Source organism: Notothenia rossii, assembly GCF_949606895.1.
Source record: "Notothenia rossii genome assembly, chromosome: 6".
In the NCBI taxonomy this organism is placed as follows: Eukaryota; Metazoa; Chordata; class Actinopteri; order Perciformes; family Nototheniidae; genus Notothenia; species Notothenia rossii.
In genome coordinates this window covers 23,664,740-23,691,337 of record NC_136909.1, presented here as the reverse complement: position 1 = coordinate 23,691,337, position 26,598 = coordinate 23,664,740, and the positions used below count along the sequence as shown (strand labels likewise).

General features: G+C 38.2%; 2 protein-coding genes across 3 annotated transcripts; one reads left to right on the top strand and one right to left on the bottom strand.

Annotated features, from left to right (window-relative positions):
* Positions 1-1,776: 1,776 nt before the first annotated feature.
* On the top strand, positions 1,777-13,757 carry mapkapk5 (MAPK activated protein kinase 5). Its single transcript, XM_079687759.1, has 14 exons — positions 1,777-2,684; positions 4,902-4,975; positions 7,783-7,858; positions 9,125-9,222; positions 9,316-9,424; positions 9,776-9,865; positions 10,189-10,284; positions 10,418-10,498; positions 10,634-10,821; positions 10,964-11,084; positions 11,217-11,347; positions 11,539-11,654; positions 11,981-12,085; positions 12,618-13,757. The coding sequence occupies exons 1-14, from the start codon at positions 2,649-2,651 to the stop codon at positions 12,710-12,712; spliced, it is 1,416 nt and encodes a 471-aa protein (XP_079543885.1). The 5' UTR covers positions 1,777-2,648; the 3' UTR covers positions 12,713-13,757.
* Positions 13,758-16,577: 2,820 nt separating this feature from the next.
* On the bottom strand, positions 16,578-26,531 carry ostf1 (osteoclast stimulating factor 1). Of its 2 annotated transcripts, none has more exons than XM_079687400.1 (10): positions 26,372-26,531; positions 22,168-22,214; positions 21,311-21,361; positions 20,970-21,033; positions 20,830-20,883; positions 20,492-20,599; positions 20,152-20,201; positions 19,963-20,041; positions 19,506-19,604; positions 16,578-17,623 (listed from the first exon to the last, which is right to left on the bottom strand). In XM_079687400.1, exons 1-10 carry the CDS (start codon positions 26,403-26,405, stop codon positions 17,565-17,567), a joined length of 645 nt encoding a protein of 214 aa, XP_079543526.1. In that variant the 5' UTR covers positions 26,406-26,531; the 3' UTR covers positions 16,578-17,564. The 2 variants fall into 2 exon arrangements, with proteins under 2 accessions (XP_079543526.1, XP_079543527.1); XM_079687401.1 differs by having other exon boundaries at positions 20,970-21,058; positions 26,372-26,482.
* Between the last annotated feature and the right edge of the window lie 67 nt (positions 26,532-26,598).

Sequence of the window (26,598 nt, the reverse complement as noted above, 5' to 3'; positions counted from 1 at the left end):
AGAACTAATGGTGAAATTATATTTTTATAATTCATCAAATATAGCAGAAAAACATGGAAAACTATGGAGGGGACTTTGACAGAGGATTATTCACAAAGTAGCCGACACAGTAAAAGTTCTTCATTTTATTTCTGGTAGAAGTCAAACTAGAACCGAGTCCAACAGTGTCAGTTTCCTTAAGAACTTGTGGTAACAAATATTTGTATCACTCGTCAAATATAGCAGGAATAATGAAGAGCAGCTGATTTGAAAAAACAAACTTGAGAGACGGCTGAGTGACCGCAGTGCAGAACCGCTGGATAGTTTAAATCTCCTACAATGTTGTCCATTTTAGACAGAGACTTATTATATTTACAGCCCTTAATAACATTAATTTTCTGGGCTCAATATGTGTCTTGGCCGGCCGTTTTCGTTGTGATCGCTAAATTCCCCCTGTTTATAATATTCACCAGTCCTTCAGCAGGATACTGTAGTGATTCAAAGTGTGATTTTAGCTAACGAGTGCTTTTGTTTTGAAATCACTTTGAGTTTTGCCCCGCCCCTCGCTCCAAGGACCATTTGACCATTTAGTAAGGTAAAAAGCAAAAAGCAAAAAGGCCTCTCAGACGCTCTTCCGTTTACGTGTTTAATAAAGAAAAACAATTGGACGGTAGATACACGGATTAGATATGTCCCCTATTTCCTCTTCTTGTTTTCTCTTTTTCCCTAATTGAACTCCTCATGTATAATTTAATGTTACGTTTTATTAATTTTTTTATTCACTTGCACATATAGATAGATAGACATACTTTATTGTCATTTCAACAAGACAAAGAGTGTACTATTAAAACGAAATGTCGTTGTTACATTAGCACATAGTAGGATAACAAGTTATGTTGCTTGAAAAACAGCAAGCAATTTCTATACATTGCATATCATTTAAACACACTATTTATGTCCAATACTAATGTAATTATTGTTTTTAAATAATAATATTTTTCATTTTCCTTTTTCAAATGTTTAGGTTCAAGACCAAATGACATTTTCAGTGAATTTCATGATCTCTCCATACAGTTTCTTTCTTTTAAAATAATTAAACCCATTTAAGCTATACACTTTATGAGACGTTCTTTTTATTATCAACATCACTTGCATAATACCAGTAACAGTTTGTTTTCTGCTCAGAACTTTAACTCTAGCAGTAAGTAAGCAGGAACAACTCTTCGTATTATGAGGAATATGAAGACAAGAATATCCACTTTGTTATGAACATTTAAATAAGATATCATATTTAACATGATTTGATAACTGTTTTGAAAACGATAACAATTGCACTCCTGATAGAGATATATGTTTTGCAGGCACCCCCCATCATGTATTCACCACCACTTTTAATCAATGGTTTTAACTTCTTCAAAAGTGACATTCTAAATACAGTTATTTTAGGACGCTTCCTATCAGATTTATTTCCTGTCCTTTAATAAAAATACAATTTATTTGGAATTCACTGAGTCCACCATTAATAATTAAATAGGTACAAACCAAATTGATTGTCTCACTGTTTGTGCAAAAAGCTAATTATAAATAAAGTTTTCTTTTTTTTAAGAAACCGGGGACCTTAAACGGACCCATCAGTTTGGCAATTTCCAAAGAAATGTTTTTAACAATGATTAGAAGATTTTAATTGGAAAATGTAACGACCAATATATATAATACGCTGTCAAAAATACATATTTATTGAGAGAAATACTAAGGTAATTGATGTACTGTCCAATATTACAAAAGCGTGTCCATGATTTTTGATCAGGCGTTCAGCTCGGGACCCTGATTGTGTATTCCCTTTGACAAGCAGCTATGGGATTAGCAAAATAGTCCAGAGATGTGTGTTGTCTCCTTGGTCACTTCTGAAACACATTGCACATTTAAACTTTTGTTATTGTGACTTATCAGTGCTGATTTTTAGTACACCGCCCAACGGAAGTATGTTAACTTTGGGTAAATCTGGAAAACGAACTTGCCACCTCAGCTAACTCTGAGCTAGCTCGTTAGCAGGCTCGGCTCGACGACATAATAGGCTGCTGTGTCTCTGGGAACACCGTGTGCTCGTCGTGTCAGATAAACCCAGCTAATCGAGGAGATTTTCTGACAATATCGTCGGTTTACTTAATATTTCACGATTGCCATTGTTGTATAATCATCGACCCCGGACGCGAGATGGATTGTCACTAGCTTACTTCGCCAGACCCGGTGTCTTCTCAGCGTTAGCGGAGCACTGCTCTCATAGCGCTGGCTAAAAATACACCTCTTGTGCGCCTCCAAAAGTGGTGGGCTAGTCACACTGGACTTGTCTTCCTCTTTTCTGGTCACCTTGTTCAGAGTTTGGCCCTCTACATGGTCACCGCAGTGAGTTTAAGACGACTAGAAGAGCTAGCCGGACCCCGAGGTAGCGAGCCCCGCCGGCCCGATCTAACGCCGCCTCGTTCCGGCTGGTGGGCTTCAGGTCCACGGGTGACGAAACTGGGATTTTGCGGATCGGTGGCCGAACATCATTTTGCCCCAATGGCCCTGTTGTGTAATTTAGTGGTAATATAACAAATCTTGGAACTTTGTGAAGGTCAGAGAAAAACGCGTTTGTGTCTGTCTGAGATCCATCTGTCCGCAGCAGCACCATGTCGGAGGATAACAATGCAGACAAGTTAATCAAGGTAAATCTTTTCACTAATTGAAATTTGGATCTTTATTCAAGTAGACAATGCATAATTCCCTCTGTAATGTAAGAATAATTATGTTTGGTCTTGCTTTAATGAAGTTTGGAGTGTTAACAAATGACATGTTTAAAACACTTATTACTATTCAGGTACATTGGAACGTGTAGTCGTGTAACATTTTAAATGATCTCAGTTAAAACTGGTTAACAATGAAATCCTTTTCTGCATTACATAAGACAGTAAACCAAATAAAAACAGACAATCACCGATCAATAGAGGAAAGATAAATGGAAACACCTACACTGACAAGGAGAAGTCTTAAAGTTTAGTTGGCAAGATTGCTGGATATTGATGGTGGGAATGTTATTATCTTTTAAAGATAATGTCTAAACTATTGCAGAGTGACAGTTGAACGCTGATATCACTTGCTTCATTTATTTTATACTCAGGTCTGGGTCTACAACATGTTTGTCAGTGTTTCTTCAGTAAACATGATCTTAAGTGCTTATCGCTATAAAATTATTTAAATGAAGACTGCACTAAGAAGTACACTTAAATGTTGCGGTATCAGGATCTCATATATTGATATCCCTTCTTGACCGCACAATGGTTTTCTGTGGGTTACACATAATAGAAATGCAAATCATAAACAATCTGTTGATGGAAAGCTTTATGGATAATCGCATTACTGTGGAGTTCAGTTTTGACTGTCATAACTATGATATTTCTGTCTTACTCTTTGACTTATCAGGAATATTTCCAGGAGTTCTAGCTAAGACAGCACAGCAGCATTCATGTTTCACATAAATGAAAAAACAACATACTTAAAACACCAGCAACAAAAGTTTAAACAAGCCATATTCACATGACTGAACAAGCGACAGACAAAGAGCAAACATCGGGAACCAAGTCATCATTACTTTTCTGTACTGGTCAAATTGTATTTAATCCTCTTTTTCTTGTTAATCTAGGTTAAGGTGACTGTAGCTCACATCGGGATGAGGGTGCAATACTTTTAAAGCACAGTCTTCCAAGACTGTTTTGGGAACTGACATGCCTAATTGGTCCGTGTGACTAAAGGTTGCAGCTACTGATCGTTTTGGAGTCAGCAGAGAACATAAATAAGGAGGCAGTTTGTGTCATATGGCATTATGGAGACAAATCTACCATTGCTTTAATCTTCGGTTGTATAAGACAAACCACCTTTCTCATCCAAACTGCATTGCTGTGTGCAGAAATCTGAATCTTAGACTAATTGAAATGCAGCTAATGTGCTACACTGAATCTTACATTTCTATCACCTTGGCTCTAGGATTTGTTCCTGGCTTGCTCCACTCAATATGTCACTGCCCAGGCATTTATGCCTGCAGTAAAATGTGATCTGAAGTGCCCCTGGCCCCCTGCTTTCACAGTTCAGTCAGTTTACTGGAGGGCCGCTACTGAGAACTTGAACACACACTGAGGTCCTGCTGAAAGATTCACGGGTTAGCTAGTTAGCTTTGGACTTACCCAGCTCCCCTTTATCAAGACCCTGGCATACTCTAAATTATTCTTTTTAAATAGTATCAAGATTTGTTAGATCCAATATCCAGGGCCACTAATGTTAGGCATAGTGAAGTCAGATGCTTCAAAGATATGAAGTTTATGGTAAAGACCCCCTGGGTAGCTGTTACAGCTGAGGTGTCCCTCATCCTGAATTATTATTATTATTATCATCATCATCATCATCATCATCATCAGGGTTTACACATACCTGGTTGGACTGGGCAGGGCAGTGATGGGGGGTGGGGGGAATTATGGTGCCTGTTGGCAGGGGCACAGGATTAACTGCGCCGTCTGGCCAAGACCAATATATTCTCAGGAAAGGAGGAAGAACGAAAGATGGTTCATTTAACTGAATTTACTGAAATACAGCACAAAGTTCGAAATATTTACAAGCAAACAGTGAAACTAGATACAATGTAGAATATATGTCTAAAACAAGTTGTTTAGAAATCTTTTGATACTTTTTTTTTATGCTAAAGTTTCAGTTGAAAGTCTAGGTACTGACAATGGTTAGGAATGGTCCTTCTCGTATAATCTTTTTTCTTTTTCTTCTCACTGAATGTATCTTTGAAAAGCAAATCATACTGTACAAGCTCTGCTGCAGACTTTGTTTCTTTTTACTTTCAAATATCTGATATACTGTTTGGTTGTGGTTTCTCCTCCCGACAGGAGACCTCCATTCTAGACGAGTACAGCATCAACTGGACACAGAAGTTGGGAGCGGGCATCAGTGGACCGGTCAGGTGAGAGTGAGACGGAGTGTGTCAAGAAGTACCTTCTGGAAGGTCTTTCTCTAGATGCATAAGGTCACAATGCTACTGCTGTGGAAGCGTTTTAGAGCTTAAGAGAAAAAAGTTATTCGTAAAGATAATGTGAAAATAATTATTAGTTGCAGCAATACTTTGTTGCCAAACTCAGAACTATGTTTTTAGTAAACCAAGACTTGGACAAGTACCAGTATCTGGTATCTGTTTGTCATCTGGAAATCAACCGTTACATTTTCTTGATTGTTGTCAATGGGAATGAGTTCAACTTCCACTGCTTGGAATTCCAGATAAACTACTTGGAAATCTGATATTCAGGGCAAAGCCCAGCTGTGAGAAGAGAGCCAAAATCAAATTGAAATTACTTTGTAGTTTGTTTTGATCTAAAAGTAGTATACCACCACGACTCAGAATATTATTAAATCCCACGATGGAATTTATGAGAGCGATAACTATTGATATATATTTTGCTGTAGATTACACTTTTGCTCATCCCAACTGCGGCGTTTAGGTTTAATGTCAGAGCAAATGTAGATGATTTGCTAACTGAGCTGTCAAATGGACGCACGTTGGGACTACTGCCAAACCACCTTGCTACATGTTACTCCTGTGGTTTTATATTGCAGCGTGTTAACCAGCACAGTTTAACTTTGACGCATTAACACATTGGGATATGAAAAGGCCAGATGCTTGTCACTTGACGGGTCTTCAACAGACTGGACCAACCACGGATGTGTTTTGTCACACTGTCGCAAACCTGTGGCCTAATATTGAGATGTTTGGCACCAGTACATGTTGGTACTAGTTTGTGGGGGTTGATATGGTTCAGGCAGAATCCATACAACTGCAACATCCATGGCTTGATTCCAACCTTAAACCTTATCCCTGACAACTATGTTTACCTGTTTTTTTACTGTGCTCTTGTGTAAATGAATACATAAGTGTTTTTGTGTCACTTTACTTGGTTATGTTTGGTTTAACTCGCATAATAATGGACTTTTCATCATTGTTAAGCTGCACTCGGATTAAAGATATCATTATTGTTGGTGCATGAGGGTTTAATGATGAAACTCAGCAGTTTTCTTTATCTCCTCTCTGCATTTTTCCCTCCAATCTTCTCCACCCTAACACACGTTGCTGAAATATTTACAATAAGCAGCAATGACTTTTAACTATTTTTACACTAAACCCTCCAAGAATGTACTTTTCATGTAGTGGTGAATCTAAAGCACAAATGGTGTGAAAATGCGAGTTTGCCGTATATGTGTTTCTCTAAAGGCTGTAATCTCTTCATAGAAATGTTTGTCTTTAGATGAATTCAGTTACAGAGAGGCAGTTGCAGCTTTAAACGCCTTCTGTTTATTCTCTGAGTTTTTTTCTCTTGCTGCCATGATGAAATCCAGCTAGTTGCAGGCTGTAATACTTTATATCAATGTGTGTCACTGATCCCTTGTGAACATTCTGCACTTTGAAGCTATCACGGGTCTCTCTGTATCAGCCTGTATTTTCCCAACATGTGTAGTTTGTACTCAAGTGACGAGCATAGTGAGAAGGTGACTCAATAGCCCACATGTAAACACTCTTAAGATTCATGCTGTACTCGGAACAAACCTTACTAAATCTGTCTGCGGTTTTCCTAACTCTCGCTCTGATTCACAGAGATCTTATCTCATATAAATCGTTTTTGATTCTCTTGCTCATCTCTTTGTGTTTCACAAAACATTCAATTATTTTACTGTACTGTGCCGCCCTCACTCAGTCTCTGTGACTCATTAGGTAGGTATTGCTTTCCACTTTCCAGTGAAGTGAACTTTGGCCGAAGCAGAATGTTTCTCACAGTAATGCTTTAATAGTGTAATCTGAGTTTAAGGGCCAGCGGTTGCTGTTTAAAGACTATTTGAGTCTTTTCTGCTCAGTGGAAAAGGGAAAGGACTTCTCAGATAATTAAATGTTTATTAATTTGGTCCATGTATATTGATTTGGAATGAGACATTCATTCTAAGAAATGTCAACCTTGAAAATAAATAATATACAATATTTATATTAAATGACAAATATGAGAGATGGCTTAATTTGGTTTGACTCATCTCAAAGATGCAGACATTATTCTATGTGCCATAACAAACTGAGATGTTGACAAAATATTGTTGCTAACTCTGTGTAGCCAGCTGCTTCTTTTTTTATCTCTGTTTGTCAGGTCAAATGTGACTTTACAGCACATAGTACTTTATTACTTTAACACCTGTAAAACAATAATCAGATGGAAATCAACCCCTACATAAGCACAACAAACTCAGCCAAACATAGTTCAAACCATAGTTTGATTTTGACCGTTAGGAACTTTATTTAATAATATTTAGAGATCAGTTGATATCACAAGATATTAAGCAGGACATTTCACAGTGGAACAATTATCAGTGCTCTCAGGTAGACAAATGAGGTGCTGGTAGTGGCAACTGTATCTGAATTAATGTATTTGACCTCAACCGACATATAAACAATAGAACTGAAATAAGCTAATATCGGAGAGTATAGCTGTAGTTCATACCAAACATATGCTACTGAATTTGTTGGTATTTGTTAAAAACTGATTTTCTATAAAGACACATAGTGATTACATTTGACACACAAAGATTAAGCCCGACATCAATAACCATTAACAGAAACAACCGAAAACAGGGAAAGCCCTGCATGACCTCAGAAACTGCCTTATCGATCACATCTGTGACACAGAGGGGGTGATATTGACCGAGATATTTGTCGATTCTTGTTTGCTTCCTGTTCAGAGTTTGTGTGAAGAAGTCATCTCAGGAACGCCTGGCCCTGAAGATCCTCATTGATCGCCCTAAAGCCAGGAATGAGGTTAGAGAAAAACACTGTTGCGAATTTTGATTAATACCTGTTGTATGTTTTCTCTGGCAGTATCAATATTCTTTGTTCTGTCTGCCTACCTATCAACTTATCAACCTTTTTCAATTCCTGTTTTTATTTCCTAATCAATCTGCCTCCTCCTGTGCCTCCGTTGTCTGTTTTCATGGGAATCGTTGTCAGTAACATTGTCTGTGTGTGGTGTATCTAGCCGCCTCTCCATGTCAGCAGCAGCCTTCTGTTTTGATCAAGCAGCGAGACATGCAGTCAAAACAAGCAACACAGACGAGCCTCACACAAGCTGTCGCTGCCAAACTGTGAAAGCTGTCACTGTCAAATACTCACAGATTATAACAGCCAAACTGTGTATTATTCAGGCCCTATAATCATTTTTCTAAATGGGGGTGTATCTGGGGAAACTGCTACAATAACAATGAGTGCATGCTCTTTTTTTAAAGGTTACACTGTCTATGTTAGGAATGTAATGGCTGCAGAATAGTGCACACGGGAGGCGTTTAAGTCACATTTTATGTCATTCCTCGAATGCATCTCTCGTGGCAAAGATACAGTTATATTTGAATCATTACAGTTGTTTACAAAAGGTGCACTTGCGTTGTACATATATACACATTCCTGTGTATTCCCAGGGCTGAAGCTGCTGCTCTGCTACATGCTGTTTCGGTACAACGTTACACAGGCTGTGTTGATATTGTGTCAGGGTTTGTTGATGTAACACATTTAAACGGTGACACCAGACACATATTTAAGCTGTTTTTTCTCTAAATAATAACTGAGATACTTTTAATATGTAACAAATCAATGAGCTGTTCTTTCAATTAAATCAGAATGTACTTTGCCACCCATCATATATATATTGAACTGAGGATATGAAATGTCATGTGTCTATAATGTAAGAATAGACACAGTAGAAAAAAGCTGCACATGTTATTGCTCAGCCCCAATTCCTTTCTAATCAAAATGTGTATCAGTTGATCAGCAAGCGTGATACGGTTGGTACTTATAATGCAGTTATCTCTACTGAGGCGGACCATGTGAGGTGTTATGATTGCTGTAGTTTTAACACAATTATCACGTCCTGTGTTCCCACACTCAACCCCTTCCAAAATCATTAGGACAGAGTGATTTCATCAAGGAAAGGATGCTTTAGTGCTGTAGTTATTTATCATGGGTTTCTTGACAAAACTCCTATATATTTAAGTTAAATATATTTTACAGGGTGTCTGATTCTCTTCCATGCAGGTGCGCCTCCATATGATGTGTGCACACCACCCAAACATAGTGCAAATCCTCGAGGTTTACGCCAACAGTGTCCAGTTCCCACACGAGTCCAGCCCAAGGTGTGAATGTGTGGAATGCAATCATTATTTTTTTTTAAGTGTACAGAAATCCTTTTCCTCTGACACATCCAAACATCCTCTTCATCTTCACAGAGCGAGGCTCCTAATTGTTATGGAGATGATGGAGGGAGGCGAGCTTTTCCACAGAATCAGTCAGCACAGGCACTTTACCGAAAAGATGGCCAGCCAGGTCACTAAACAGGTAAGTGAGCTCACCCTCTCACCCTCTCACCCTCTCACCCTCTCACCCACTCACTCACTCTGTTGTGTTTTTCCCTCGATGTGATTTCTAAATGTCTAGTTTTTTCCTGTCAGTCAGTCTTGGTCCACTAGTGACTGTCTTTGTGTGAAACTCCTTTCCTCTGTGTGTAACCGCCTCCCCGTGTCATTAGCAGCCCCCCCTCTGCTGCACATGAGGCAGTTGAACACTGAGACTCGTGATCAAAAGAAGCAACACACTCCGACTCACATCCAGTGTGTCTGAAGGTTGCTTTGACACACTCACACACACACATAGAGTGGTGTCTCAGTCTGATGTCTCTTCCCCCTATAGATCAGTCAAGCCTTGGAACATTGTCACTCCCTAAATATTGCACATCGCGACCTGAAGCCAGAGAACCTGCTTTTTAAGGATAACTCTCTGGTAAGTAGATGAAGTTGCAAACATATATACGGCAATTTTCAAATGTACCCCGACAGATGCCACTACTGAGTCTGCTGCTACAAATGAGAATACACTTTGTGGGACTGTAAGGCTGCAACTTTACTTTTTGAGAAACTGTAACAAGGAAAATGTACTGTGTGCATTTAGCAGAAAAGGGCAAAGATAATTTGTAAACCTCTATCTTCAGTCCTAGACTTAACCTTTATCTAGCAGCAGCTTAAATTATCATCCTAGAAACTGAATGTATTTATAAAAATAAAAAAAAACATTTAAAGTAATAATTGTTTCTGTCCGTTCCTCAGGATGCACCTGTGAAGTTGTGTGACTTTGGCTTTGCCAAAATTGATCAAGGGGACTTGATGACCCCTCAGTTCACTCCCTACTATGTAGCACCTCAGGTAAAAAGTGAACGTAGAATTCATACAAAGAAAGTTGTTAAATGTAAACATACATATATTTAAAACATCTTAAATGTAGTAATAATGAAAGCTGATGTCAACAATGTCCCCTTCTGCTGTCATTACTGTTCAGGTACTTGAGGCTCAAAGAAGACACCAGAAAGAAAAGTCTGGAATTATACCTACCTCACCCACTCCTTATACCTATAACAAGGTGAGACGAAAACGTGTTGTAATAAACATTTTGGCCAACTGTGGCGAGTATCTTTTTTTAAACGTCACTAGTAAAAAAAATAATTAAAAAATATATATATTTTTTGACAAACTTTCTTTTCCTATGGTTCTTCAGAGCTGTGACTTGTGGTCTCTCGGAGTGATCATCTACGTGATGCTCTGCGGCTATCCTCCCTTCTACTCCAAGCACCACAGTCGCACCATCCCAAAGGACATGAGGAAGAAGATCATGACGGGAAGCTTCGACTTCCCTGAAGATGAGTGGAGCCAGATCTCTGAGATGGCCAAGGACATTGTCCGCAAGTAAGTCGTTTTTTTCTCCCTGCTATTATCTGGGAATTCATCTTGTTGTCCCAGAACATGGCATATCCACCTGTCCCACTTTACCATCCCTCATTCAACTTTCGTCTGTTCATTAATGTGTACTCCCTCCTGCCCCCTGCAGGCTGCTGAAGGTGAAGCCAGAGGAGAGGCTCACTATTGAGGGTGTCTTGGATCACCCTTGGCTTAACTGCACTGAGGCTCTGGACAACGTGCTGCCCTCAGCGCAGATGATGATGGACAAGGTGGGCGGGAAGTGCAAAATCTTGCATTGCACAAATGCTATGCTTCTGTTCCTGTTACAAGTGACTGAGAGTTCTTCATGGTACAAGCGTCCTCTTCTTCATTTCCTTCATGCCCCCCCTCTCCCCTTACAGGCGGTAGTGGCTGGTATCCAGCAGGCCCATGCAGAGCAGCTGGCCAACATGAGAATTCAGGATCTGAACGTCAGCCTGAAGCCTCTTAACTCTGTCAACAACCCAATCCTCAGGAAGCGGAAACTACTAGGGTGACACTGCTTTTACAGTTTTTTTGTATTTAAAATCCTTTTTCATCTTGTGCTTTTTGAGAAGGTTCTTCTGATGTTTCTATCTGCTGTCCTCTAGCAAAGTATTACTCTGTGTTTGTCTTCTTTAGTAACTGTTCTCCTAATGAGGTCAAAGATTGGCCTTTAATTGTGCTTTGGTGTCCACGTTGCAGCCCCAAGCCCAGTGATGGTTTCTTCATTCATGATCCAGAGAACGGAGGGGACGACTCCAACGTAGCGCTGGAAAAGTTACGAGACGTCATTGCACAGTGTATACTACCACAAGCTGGTGAGTAACCCATGCTTTGAAATTAGAATAAAGTAGACTCACTTTTTTAATTTGCTGCATTACATTACCTTACGGATGACATTTCACTTATTTAATTCCACTAAGAAGCATTTCGCCACCGGTGATGAATGTAACATTGCATCACCAAAAATACTGATCTGTCATAAAGTACACACATATTCAAAATAAACATGGCAGACTTCTAATTAAGCTGTATAATCTATATATCTTATATTCAATAGGGCATAGTTGTGACATGTTTCTGAGGTCTCTTGCCAATGTAAAAAAGAGACTAACTCCTGAGGTGAATATGTGTGTGTGTCCAGGAGAGAACGAAGATGAGAAGCTGAACGAGGTGATGTATGACGCCTGGAGGCTCAACAGAGACTGCAAACAGCTGAGAGAGGGGCTGCCGGGCCTCAGCTGGGACGGTCAGTACCAAATCATCTGCTCTATATCTGGCAAATAGCATCCTTATTTCCTATTGTTATAATCAATTCAAATCTAAGAACTATAATAAATTACCCTTGGATTTCATTCATTGTTAATTATCTTGTAATAGCAACATAACTATTGAATATTTGCATTTTCCCTCATCCATATTTTCTGGCTTTCTTTGCTTTATCTGCCCGCCAAAGAATCTGCAAACACAGCTCAGTTTTCCGTATCGCAAATAAATAACAGAGAAGTTCCATTGCAGTTCACACTGGAGGTGATTTTGAAGGTCTGGTGGTCAGTTGGTTCATTTTTTGGGCCATTTTTCAAGCAAAGATGCCAATTAAACCTAATATGCAGACCCTCAAAATGGAGTGTTCTGCTGTTCTTCGTCTTTTGAAGTAATCAATTTAACATTTTATGATTTTGGACTAAACAAAACAATATAAGGTGTCAGCTAAGCTGTAAAGTTCTTAAAAAGTATTATCACTTCCCTTGTCCTTAACCGCAAGCTTTTTTTCATTGCAGGACGATCCTTCTCCGATAAAGTCGACCGCTTGAAATTGGCTGAAATAGTGAAGCAGGCCATCGAAGAGAAGACAAATCTTGAAGAATCTCATTAGCAACCGCTGTCTTTCTATCTTCTTTTTATATTGTTTATTATATCTCTTTTTAACCCATATCTGTAAAGAGGCTTTTTTATGTAAAATGATGCGCTAACTTTTGTTTTCTCTTGAATTCACTTGCAAGACCTATTGTACAGCTGTAGATATATTTCAAAGAGGACTCATTGGTACTATAATTTTTTTTTAAAGAACACTTGCGAAGAACATTGAAAAAAACCAACTATATTTTCATTTTTGCAAAAAAAGAGAAAATCAGTTGAAGAAATTATTCTTATTCTATTTTCTGGGAGGGAATTTGTATTCGCTGCTTTCCAAGGAGTCGCCTGTTTTATCCCAGAAATTTCATTTTATTCTGTTTTCTTACGTTTTAATCATCTTAAGAATTGTATTTATTCAAGCACAGATTTCCTTATTTTATACCTAAACTATAGCCTGGCAGCGGGCTCTAAAGTCAAGAGAAGCTGTGACTCTGTTCTTCCAAACACTCTTGGTTCAGTGTGCATTTAAATTATATAAATCTTTGTTTTTGTGTAACTTTTCCTTTGCTTTTTGTTGTGTAGAGGTCAAGGTAAGCTGCAAATAGAGGTAAAGGAAAGTGTCTAGAAATATACAAAAGCAGCCCCAAATGAGTTTTGTCCCAACCCCTTTTTTGAAGCCGGTAAGATATGGCACCAAAAGATAGACTGCAAAGCAGGAACCCTGTGGCTCATTTGGTTTAATGAGTTTCGACCAAAAAAAAGTCCTCCTACTAGCTTTTAACTGTCTCATTGCCTTCTTTAAAAGATGCCATTTTAAATTCCAGTTAATTTAAGAATTTGTTGTCAAACTGTTTCCAAGGCCAAGAAACGAACTTTTATCGGCTCAACTAAATCCATGTAGGTTTTTACAAACTGCGTTAAACTCACACACATGAAGTGATCATACTGCTTGCCAGCGTCTGAAGTTTGTATCTGGCAAGTCAAATGAAGTGAATTGTTTTATATAAAGGTTTTTCTTAAAGGTCTTCCCATTTCTGATGTGACTCTAAAGGTCTTAGGTTCAGTCTGCAGTTAAAGTTGTGAAAACTGACCTGAATTGCTTTGACGTAAAGTTGTTTCTACTGCAATTCATACCGGAGTCAACTAATATTTAAGTACCTTTTTTAAAGCAAGAGTGTTTGCTACTTGAGCCAGCAGAAACACAGAAACACCGAGCGTCTGTGGTTCAATGTAGGCCGTGAATATATACAAGAAAATATCATTAGAAGGGTTTCAGCAGCCGGTCCGTCTCAGTGTCATTACACTTGCATACTGAATGTGCAATAGGCAATAATTATGATCATGAATTCATAGTGCTTGTATATGGTACTGAAATATGATGTATCAACCTGTCAGTATTCTATCTGAATGTCAGCAAATGCTCCCTGCCTTCACTCATCCCAATCCGTTAGCTTTCATTATTTGTCATGAATTAGCGACGTTTCCCCTGCATTGTTCTGCTCTCGTCATATCTTATATTATTTCTTGGGGTTGTAAGAAGGGATTCCTGTTTAGGTGTTTTCAACAGAACAAGCCTCAGATAGCTGGAGGTTCTCTTGATCAGTGCCTGATTATTTCTTCTATATCATTTTCTGTTGTTTTGAAAATATTCTTAAGTGTATGAAATCCCCTTTTGTTAAGGTCTCATCTTCATACGGATGATATTTTCATGTCAAGAATAATGCATTAGCCTTTTTTTCATCTAAATGAAAAGTCTATCGTGCATTATTAGCAAACATCACTGCAATAGGTTGTTGCTGTCCTGTGAAAACAAGTTTTATTGAATTACCTAAAGGATAAGGTGTTTCTTTTTAAGTGGAGAAAATGATCCTACTTCAGACACTAAATAAACCATTTAAAAACTCATTGGATTATCTGTCAAATATAGTCTCACAACAGAAAAGGAGTTGTATTTACTTATAAGGAGACAGCACAGTGATGATATTTAAACTGATCTTTTTCACACCATTTGGAACCAACATGCAGTTTAAAGATGATCTTTCTTATTCCAGTTTGTGTTTAGCAAGAGCAATCGTTACTTACATGATTCTGAGAGATTAGTTAGACTCATGGTTTCTTATACAATCTCTGATGATATCCACGGCCAGTGTCTGAAAAGGACTTGGTTATAATTGCAACATTTCACTCAAGTGTGCCTTGTTGATCTGGTGACACACTCCCCCTTTTACTGCTCTTATCAATACAGTGAATTACAGGGTGAAGTGGAGACTCAGAATCAGTGTAAATAGTGATTGGTGTTTGTCCTTTTGGTTGTCATTTGCTTTTTTTCTTGTTCAGAAATTAAGGTTTTCATTACACAAATTAGTTTTTTGGTTTGATATTCCTGCACCTCTAACAAATTAAAGAGATGGTTCAACATTTTGGGAAATACGCTTATGCACTTTCTTGCTGTGAAATTACATGAAGACTGGAAACGGAGAAACTATGGCCTGTAATTCATCCTTTTATCTTTTTACTACCTAATGTGATTCAATTACTCCCAGACAAAAAATTGTCCGGATACAAACACATAACCTTCTTTAAAAAAAGGTTAAACTTTGTTTTTTTGTACGTGCATTGGAGGTGCACGTGTCTTATAATTAACGGAAACATATTTGAGTGTTATCAACCTCATACCGCCACAAAGCAAATTAAGCGTATTCCACAAAATGGCCATTTCTGCTTTAATTCATCAGCAGTTTTTGTTTGTTGGATCATACAGACATATGTCTTTCAGTGTTTCACTAAAAGTGAAACTTAATGCTGCCTTTTTTTGTTTGACTATCTGTTTGATCTGTATGTCATTAATTTGTGTGTGTGTGTCTGGTTCAGTATGCTGAGCCTAATCTGTATAACTGGAGGCCTATAACTGAATCAGAGCTGCTACCTCCCGGCCACAAATAACAGACTTTATATCCTCTGCTACCTGAAAGAGCATTGTTGCTGAAGGGTAGTGTATTTATTTTGTACTGTAAAGTCAAGGCATGTATCTTGATATTTGATACTAACAATTAAAACCCCAAGGGGAATAACACAGTCCAGCTCAGACACCATGTCCCTGCTGTTTGCTGCTCAGTGTCTCTGAGGGCAGCTTGTTTTAAAGATGGTACCCCGCTCTCACCCTTATACTGGGCGGTGCTGATGCCCTCAGACATGCATTCAGGCTTACTGCGCTTTAGACATATTTCAAAAATAGGATTTTATATAAGGACAGATTTCTTGTTCCCTCGATGGATGCTGACTGAAGATAAATATCTGTACTTTTTTTATATATCATTAGAAATGACCTGAAAGGCAGAAATAGTGTAGGGGGCATTTCCTTTTCTTGATAAATACCATGTTGCTTCCATTTTTATACAGTTTTGAGCCATCCCTGGGATAAGTGAGGAAGAAATGTTGAGGAAAGGAAATAGTTTCAGAGGCTTTCTCTGCTTTTGTTTGTTTCCCCTTGGACTGGCAGTGATGTAGCGTACCTGAATCTCTCATGAAGACTTGCTGTATTTCTGTCTTCACATCAACATTCTGCCTTTTCTGTCTTTTTTTGGAACATCAACATGCTGACTTTGTAATAAAGGAACTCTTTGAAAAAAATGTATATTGTCTACATTTCTACACAGAGTATGGTATTACTTTAAACGTAAAGAATTTGTTTGCATACTTACAGTTAGTAATGACAGGAATTTGGCTTGATGTGAGAAGCTTAAAGTATATAATCTCCAGTATGGCTCTGTAAATCTAAATCCTGATGCAGCATTTCAATTTAAGATTCTTATGACGGACAACTTCTGCTTTTTTCCATTTGTAGACTTTAAAAAAAAACAAATGCCTGCTCAATTAAAAACATGTTAGATACAAATATTTTTATTGTAGATTGAAAACAGAGTAGATAGAAATCTAGAACAAAATCATCTTAAGAAATTCATAACCTCACAGGACAAAGGCGTGTTCACATTGATGCAGACCAGACACACTTACTATGGTACACATATTTAAAGGCACTTTAATATATAACATTTGTTGGAAAGCAGCAATAAAACCAGAAATGTGCTCCCAGAATGAAAATCACCCCATCAAAAGATTGGAAAAAAAAAAAGTTTTGCAAATGATTGTAATTACACAGACCTGATCTTAAATAGCAGTGGTAATAGCAAGTGTAATAACACAGAGAAAAATACATACATTAGAGACAGTAACTTTTGAAGGAGGAAGATTGCTGCCATTTTAGACGGTTTATAGAAACATTTCCCCTGTTACACATTGTTGACATCTTAAACAAGATAACACAATAAATGTATCATCAGGTCAGCATGTCACATTTCAAAGGAAAATATTAAGGTTACATTTAAATGTTGCATTGCCTCCCAGATGTACATAAAGAGATGTTAATTGTGAGTAGTTGTGATAGAGCTGAAAGAGATAACATGTTTCTGTTGGGTGATTTGGTGGTTAGCTGTAATTTAAACGGAGCATTAGAAACCAGATCAATCCTTTAATCTGCACAGACACTTTAATGCCAGTGGGTTAAACACAATCTGTATGTTTGGAATGTGTGTCTTAGAGTTGCGATCCCTGCACTACAACATATATTCTCCCATCAGTCCAGTGGACAAACCCCCAACAGGTGGAAAACTGTAAAGGTATCAATGTTTGGAAATTCACACTGATGGATACAAAATGGGCGAGAACTGAGGTGTTAGCACAAAATAATAGAACTAAGATGGAGTTACAGTTAGAGACAGAGCAGCAAATCCATTTTAGGTCCGTTATAAAACTATTTGAGCTCCATGCCCGCAACACAGTGGAAGACAGTGATGATGTTGAGCAGCACCGGCTCAGTCCGAGTCCTCGTCGTCCAAATACTCTTCAGCGTTGCTGTGTGTGCGGGCGGGGTCTGAAACAAGAGAAACATTTAAATATTTTAGTGCTGTTAAACTTCTGCACCTTCAGGTATTACACAGCAAATGTCTCTTGGATCTTTTGCAAATTGTGTTTCTTATAGGGCTGTCACCATAGATTATCACTACACGATTATCATGGCAAAAATGATTCACGATAACGATATTATTGCAATATGTATAGAACATTTGAATACAAATAATAAAGCCATACACGGCAAAATCAAGTGTTGCTCTACTTGACAAATATAATTTCGCTCAAACTCAACAGCAAAGTCTCTTTCCAGGAAACCTGAACCGTTTAATGCATATCATCAACAGACTTTGTTCATAGCAGTTTCAAGTGGGAACTATTTTCTTTCAAACAAACTGCATGAAATAAAGTGTGTACTACTACAGCTCTACCGTGAAGAGGGAAATGGTACAATTCAAGCTTAATGAATCCCAAAACCTGCCAAATCCATTTCAGACCAGTTACTGCTCATGTCTTAAACCAGGGGTGGGGAACCTCCGGCCTCCGGGCCGTATACGGCCCCGCGAGACCATTTGGTACGGCCCTCGAGGTAATTTATAAACACACGCAGAAAAAGAAAAAAATTGAAGAAATATAGACCGCAAAAAAATAAAAAAAGCGAGTGCCTGTTTTTCCTGGCCAAGATTAGGGTCCTTGAACACAACACGAGCCTAACGTGTCTGACAGGGGAGCAGTTTTGACAGAGAGCACCAGAAAGCCAGAACGCCGCTCAGGCACTTGAGAAATTGCAGTACCCATAAGGAGCCGTACACATGCCGCAGTTTTTGCGTGGCTGTGTCTTTAGTTGAAAGCCCAGTGGCGATCTGTTCATCTGTCATACTGATCATACAGTCAATAACTTTGTTGTTATTAGCATCTGGTTAGCTAGCTATGCTAACGAATATAAGAAGCTTTTTCTCCAACCAGTGAGGTAAAGTCACATCTTTATCATCATCTTTATTTATTTTATCTTTATTTATCTGTTGTTATCTTGTTTTACTTGCTTGTAAGCGCTTTGAGCACCAGGAAAAGCGCTTTATAAATGTAATGTATTATTATTATTATTGATATGATCATTATAAACAAATAAGACAATAAAGTAAACAGGTATAAAATACTGTATGACAGTAAAACAAAGTTGTTATTAATAAAGAAGTTTGCATTGGATTTTCCCTGCAGTTTGAAAGGGGAGTGATTTGTAAAATATCCATAAAGAAAAAGAAAATCTGCTGACAGTTCTGTTTCATATGGATGTTGAGAGATGTATCCATAGATCTGTTGCTCTCAAAGTGCACCAGATTGATGCTTTTAACTTCAATATTTAAAAACAAATCTTCCCGGGGAGCATGCCCCCCGGACCCCCCTAGAGGGTGTGAGGTACCCCCCCCCCCCACTTAAATCATGTCCACATGGATATGAAACTAAATACATTTGCACACATCTTGTCTCCATATCTTTCTGTTGTGGTGGTCATGCCAAACCGTGCACGGGCATGCATGCGCGAGTCATGGTAAGATATCTGGATTAAGAGGTTGCTTTTTCTTTGCACAGCATGAAAGAAAGGCGAAATGAATGGGCTGTGATTTTAGTTTTTTTAAGCAGAGGTCAATAATTTGTACGGCCCTCGGAGGATGTTGAAAAAATTGAAATGGCCCTCGAGAGGAAAAAGGTTCCCCACCCTTGTCTTAAACAGTATATTAACTGACTGCTGATCTTTATGATTGTCTGAGCTTGTTTCTGATGGATCGGTTTCCACGGTTACCCCCAGTTCAGTGAATAATCATATAATTTTCTAGGGGTTTCTCCTGTGAGTGGCCTGTCCTGATGATACTGCATGTGTGAGGGCGCCTCCTGGTGGTACTTACTGCTTCCCTGCTTCCTTTTGAGAAGTGAAGCACACATTGCGTTGGTGGCCATTTCCAGAGCGAGTTTATTCTCATTGTTCCTGATATCTGTGCTCGGATCTGAAACAAACATACTCGCACTGAATAAAAGACTGGAAACTGAAATCAGAAAGACACATAAATCTATCCACACACACACACACACACACACACACACACACACACACACACACACACACACACACACACACACACACACACACACACACACACACACACACACACACACACACACACACACACACACACACACACACACACACACACACACACACACACACACACACACACACACACACACACACCTTTCCCTGCTTCAATATCCAATCAAATAAAGAAGATTACAGCAAGCCAGTTGCTTTTAAATAAAACTAAATAAGAGACCCGTCCAGGTAAAAAAAAAAGGCCAGATACTCACCCTTGTTTAGCAACATTTCCACAATGTCAGAATAACCCTTCCAGGCTGCAGCGTGCAGAGGGGTGTCCCCAAGTTTATTCTGAAATACAAAGCACTCACATCACCGGAAAATACATTGGCTGGGAAATCAAGTCAACAGCATATCATGTTTTTGACCCCTTAGTACATTTATTTGTATGCCTACGTTACCTGCTGGTTGAGCTCAATGTTGGGCTGGCTTAGCAACACCTCCACTACATCTGATAAGAAAAGCAGAAAAATAACTGAGTGTCGGACTGAGGATGAACTGGTTAACAATGGAGCAACACAAATAAACTGGAACACTTTCATAGACCTAGTTCCTGTTTTTCTTGACAGAAGTGTGTCACAATAAAACATTTATGAAATCACATTCAGGCACTGCCTAATCAGATTACTGGACACAATATGAATATGCAGTGTTCATTAGAGGAAGTTTTTTTATTTCTGACGATGCAAAGTCTGTATCATAAAGAAAATCTCAACATATTTTAATAACAAAGTATTTTACCTTTATGCCCTCCATGGCACGCCCAGTAGAGGGCAGTGTTTCCAGCTTTGTCCAGCCCGTTGATTCCAACCTTGTTCTCCACACATTCCCTCAGCCAGCTCAGATTGCCTGTTTAAACACAAATATGTGCATAAACAAAAACAAAGTACAGTCAGGGTTGAATGAAGCAGGGTACTAAGAATGCAAACGGTATACATGTCTTCAGCATAAACAGAAAAGAGTTCACCAAGGTGTTGTGTTCATTTTCTCCAGAAAGAAGGAATTATCTTGGTATCTCACAACAAATAATTAAATAAAAAACACGTTGAAAGGTTCAGATCTGTAGGTCGTGGTCGCACCTCGTTTGGCTGCTTCGTGCATTGGATTGTCAATGGACTCTGCCTGCTCAGCCACTAAATAAATAAAATATAAACACACCATTAGTGCATTATCAAGATGTACTGATAGGTGACAAATAGTGACCATATTCTGTACTCACCATAGTTACTTGGAATCAGTCCTGTCCTTCCTCTGCATGTCCCCTTCCACCAATTACTGTCACTCTGGAGAAGATAGTAATGCAGAAGTCTTTATTTATTTTTAAAAACAGAAGTCCCAGATGCGAATAACTAGGGACGTACAGGACAAAGCAACATGTAACATAACAGTGAAATTAAAAAGGAAGAGAAAAGTGCACATGGAATGGAAACACAAAAGGTAGACACAAAATGAACAGAGTGCGACGCTGAGAAAGAGGAAGAAGAAGTGCAGAATCAGATTCAGACTGAACGGGACATCTGAACTTAAGAGGAAGATGGCAGCAGTTTGAGGTTTACTCACTGTGTCAGAGATGTACAAGAAATCTCCTTCTTCAAAAAACAGCTCATCTGGCTGGAAGAAAAACAACACAATATTTCTCAAAAACGAACCAGACACAGTTTCATGTCCACAAGTAAAACAATCGTAACGGCAACATTTCAAAGTGGTTTAACCTATAACTGTTCCTGGAGAAGATTTTGGGTAATGATAGGTACGTTGAAAATTAATCGTACCTATGATGACTTCAGTCATTCACTGGGTAATCTCAAATGTATGTGATTTGCTTATTATTTGTGTCATATTTGATGGGTTATTAAATATCCTTAAGTTTTGGAATGCTTAATGGACAAATAAGCTAATACATACTACATACGTTTTCAACGTCACTGAGGAAAAATATTTTCACTATTTATTTCAATTATTGTTTAACAAAATATTATTTCCTCCTTTAACTTCTCTTATCCATTTCATTATTTCGTAAAATCAGGTAGGTTTCATTAAGTTTACAACAGCATATCTCATGTCATGGGTTTGTCCAATAATATTTCAGCCTTGAAGTGATGTTTAAGACGGACTTAAATCATCTTTTGCAAAACCAATCTGTATACACAATTAAAATTACAAATGTTATAGCCTACATGTCAAATTCTGCTTTTCTTTATTACATTTATAGTTAACCAGAAAATTGCAACAGGGGTGCAGAACCAACATTTGTGAATTAAATGTCCTTCTTACAGAATCTGGACATTAAAAACTATGACGTCTAAATTCATCACATTAATAATGAAAATAGCCTGTAAAAATATATTCAACAATGGCCTTCAACAATCTTCAAATTATAGAAAAAGAATCCATCATGACAAATAAAAAGCTCTTACCGTTCTGGGGTCAAAGGTGAACAAAGCTCGGAACACCTTGACTTGGCCTAGAGAAGAGAAAACACAGATTTCATGTTAGATTACATATTCAGACCTGTATGTATAGCAGTGGTGAACAGAGCACATTTTACTTGACAATAAAAATACAGACAGTAAGTTGAAAGACTAACCAGTGTAGTTTCACTGCAGACTGCAGCTTCAATCTGGTAAATTACTCTCATAAAAGTGAAACAAATCACAGTGCCAACATCATCAATCACCTCACTCCAGAGTCAAATGCAAGAAGCCCTGCCTGAGTAATGCAACCTGCACATCGCTCATAATGTCAGCTCTTTAAGCAGCTACTCTGATGCAGCTTACAGGAATTCACAGTGGAAATGCAGTCAGTGTAGCGACAGATACACTGAAAAAATGTAATTAATTAAATATAATATATCAACAGATTTCACCTAACTTTATTAGGTTAGTTGAAAGCAATAATATTAAGTTTACATACAAAATAGTAGGTTCAACTTAATATTATTGCTTTCATCTAACCTAATACAGTTTGGGGAAATCTGTTGACATAATACATTTCATTAAAGTCAACATTTCAGTATTTTCAGTGTAAATGTTGCTGTTACGAGTGTGTGCAACCCTCAGGCAGCTGCTATCCTCTGGGTGTGTGAGGCTCGCTGTGCAGCCTGGTGTTAGCTCTGTTGCTCAATGCTACCAGAGAGACTGTAGCCTGAACCAACAGGTGAACCAGTTCATAGAGCTACAATAGATATTAAAAAAGCAGTGCCATGTTTTACATTAACCTATATATATATTTGTGTAATTCTTCCAACTGTTGGCTTCTGGGACTGAGCAATGCCTGAAGTTAGTTGCAGTGTGTTGTTACATACACAGACTTATGAGCTGGTGTACAACCTAATGAAATAAATAGTATTACCAATACATCTGTTTCTTTACTTCTAACTGTATAAAAACATATATCTGTAGTTTCCATGTCAAAGAAAACTAACAAATAAATAGAAAAGCATGTTTTTTAAAGCACAAACAGTTTACTAAACAGACTAATGAGCTGAGTAAACTGAAAGCCAAAGTGTTTTCAGATACCCAGCCTTAATGTTATGCAAATGGGATGTTATTCTTCTGATTTGTAGATAATCACTCAGTTTAAAAGATGTGTCTTTTACCAACCAGGGAAGAAGGCAGCATATTACCTGCATTATAATGAAATGATGTGCTTTAGTCTATTTTTATTCTATTGTATATTTATACTTTGATATGTTCTAATGTGATTTAAATAGATCCTGTATCATCTGAACATTGCATTTTTTATTAAGTTTGACATTCTTGTTGCTTTTATTGTTATTGCTAATTGTGTAGTACCTTGTAACTTTAGGAAAGGTTCGATACAAAAAATATGTAATATAATAAATAGTTTTACTGCTACATCTGTTTTTTTAATTTTAACTGTTTCAAAAATGGTTTCTGTAGTTTCCCAAACAAATAAATAGACAAGCACCCAGAACTAAGTGTAGTAAAGATGCTGTTGGTCCATAGAGAGCTGCTCACATATGTACAGGTAATATTTCAAATGCATTTGATTATTCTGGACACATAATGAATGTTGGACTGTTGTATTCCCCTCTGCCGTTCCTCAGGATGTCTTTCAGCTCGTACACTGTCCCAGTGTCTCTGAGAGCGGCTGTACAAGCCTCGCTCTGTTCAACACCGTCAGCACGCCGCTCTGCAGGCCCCGTCACGTCGCTTAAAACACACAAAGCCTGTGCCTACTAGCCCACACTCTCTGCTTTTTAAAGCCTCCAGCAAATAGAAGAAATCATTCTGGCTTAAAATAATAAAAGGAAGAAAAACTGTCTTCAGAGTGAGCAAAACACTGTCCGAATATCTGATTTGCCTGTGGGTTTTTCATGATTTCCAGCTGTGTTATTTCATTGCAAAAGCAAACGCAACAGCTGTAGTCTTGCCCCCCTGAAGAACATGTCTGATCTTGGTGGTGATTCTCCATTCCTTTTCGAAGCCCAACCCAAAAAACTAACCATCAAAGCCTCTAAAAATACAACTCCAAGAGTCTAAAATGCAGAAACAATACCATTTTACCCCAGCAGAGTATACACACAGCCCTTTCAACACAAAGACTGAAACATGTTCCTCATATAAAGTACTTTTTTTTAAGAAAAAGAAGGGAGCACAAAATGTACTCACACAAGCCTGGTCCTGTTAGTCAGAGTACATTGTTTAATGTGTTTGTGGCTGTGCACCACTAAAACAAGTTAGTCAGTAGAGTTCAATATCTTTACAGTTCCCAGTGAACTGTTTTTTAAATGTAATCCTTTTTTTTAAAGATCCATGAGCAAGACAGAAAAATACCTGAAGTCTGAAGCTTGGCAAGATTAATTTGTACAGGACAGAAATCAACCAGCATTGAGGTTAAAACCAGGAGTTCTCTAAAAGAACACTGCACCACCACAACATTGCATTAATGTTTACTGCAAGAGGGTAACGGTCTTGTAAAACAAAGGAGTGATTCCTCAACCATTCACGTTCATTGTCTGGACTGTACCTGTTGTGGCTGTGCGAGGCACTGACTTTGCCTCAAATATGACTGAAGCCTCCCCTGCAGCACAGCAGCCATCTGTCATCTGCCTCATGAATAAACATGAAGAGTATGAAAGATAATAACGGTTGAGTTTTGTGTTCTGTTTTCACAGGGCCACGGAAGCGCAGGCCAAACACACACAATGAACAGATGTCTGCTGAAACGGGCCTGTGCTCATCCCCTGTGTGACTTCAAAGAAGGCTGTGTATTGGATGGAATCTGGCTATATTATTTGTATGATGATACAGGGGTTAGGATTTTAGATCATTCAAAGCAAGAAGATATTACGGAATTCAGAGATCAAATTTAAGAAAAACTATCAGCATAATGACAAACCCATTTTGTGCATAAAATCTGACTAAAACACAATTGTTATGCAATCAGAACAGTGAGATCTGCATTTACAATTGTCACAGTCCCAGTCAAATGAAGACATCATATTATTTATACAATATATAATTTGAGAGGGCGCATATTGTTGCAAATGAAATAAAGTGTAGTCCAAGTTAACCCCTGCATCTTTACTATTAATAAAAAATCAATACAGAGAATTGATACAGTATCACAAACCATTCAATTATGATAAGGTACTGTATGGATATTTTTCTTATACCCTTATATAAAGCATGCCTATATTAATGATTAAAGATATACTTATATTCCTAAATTACTTTGAGACATCTTGTGCTTACTTCAGATGTGAACATTTCTTTATTTTGTTTGTGCTTCTTTCACTACCTGCCATTACCTGATGCACAAGGTGTATCGAGAAAACAATAGACTCAGCTGCCAATTATTTCAGCTATTACTAATGTGGTTTAATGCATCATCCCTGCATCAAAATCTATACTCATTACGTTTGCAAATTAAAAAACGTCATGCATATGTACTAGTTTTCCTATGGAGTAGAAGTTAAATCTCATATGTTTGGATTTGGACAAGACAGCACCCAATACAATGACAACAAAATGTATTTTATACTGCATATGTGTATTACTAGTGAAAACACTTGCTGCACATAATCTACGGGGTTTCACATAGTTAATGTTATTTAATCACATTTCTAAAAGTATTTACAAAAACGACATGCCGGGTGCCATTATGACTTCACATAACTTTTTTGGGTGAGTAATAGACACTTCTCCTTATCTCTTGGATAGAGTCAGAAACAGCTGTTGCAGGGAGTAAGAATGATCTCTTTGAGCAAGTAGACTCATCCTCACTTCCTAACCTCCGACCTTAATGAATGATGCCACTGTCCCTGCATGAGTGATGGAAATAGGGAAGTCACCAAAGGCAGGCCTGCTCTGCTGAGAGCTCGATCCCCGTCCACCAACACTGAAGGCACCTTAACTTAACTGCATTCCTGGCACAGTCGCAAATAATTGATATTCTAATTAATCATAGTTTATGAGCTATTCTTCCACTTTGTGAAGCATGTTTGAAAGAAAGAAATGACAGAAATCAGCCGATCTCACTTCACCGTCCGCCCATTAAGCTCACTTCGCCAACAAGGTGTGTAGTGCTCGCAAGAGACAGAGCTCAAGTTTTTACCTTAATTTAAACAACAAATGTTCTTAGTCTGAGCCTTACCTGGCTTGGCCGGCTTTGGAGGAGGCTTCGACATTTGCAGGGCTCGAAGATTAAATAAAACTAAAGCTGCAGTGTGTTTATTTCAGGCTCAAACGACGCAGGAGTGGTAACACTTTGCTGCCAATGAGGAAGTGCAGCAGCACTACAGGCTAGCCGGAAAAGTTCGGATGCGCATGCGCAAAGCTATTTCATTTATTCTAACCTAATTTGTGTTTTACATTTGAGAT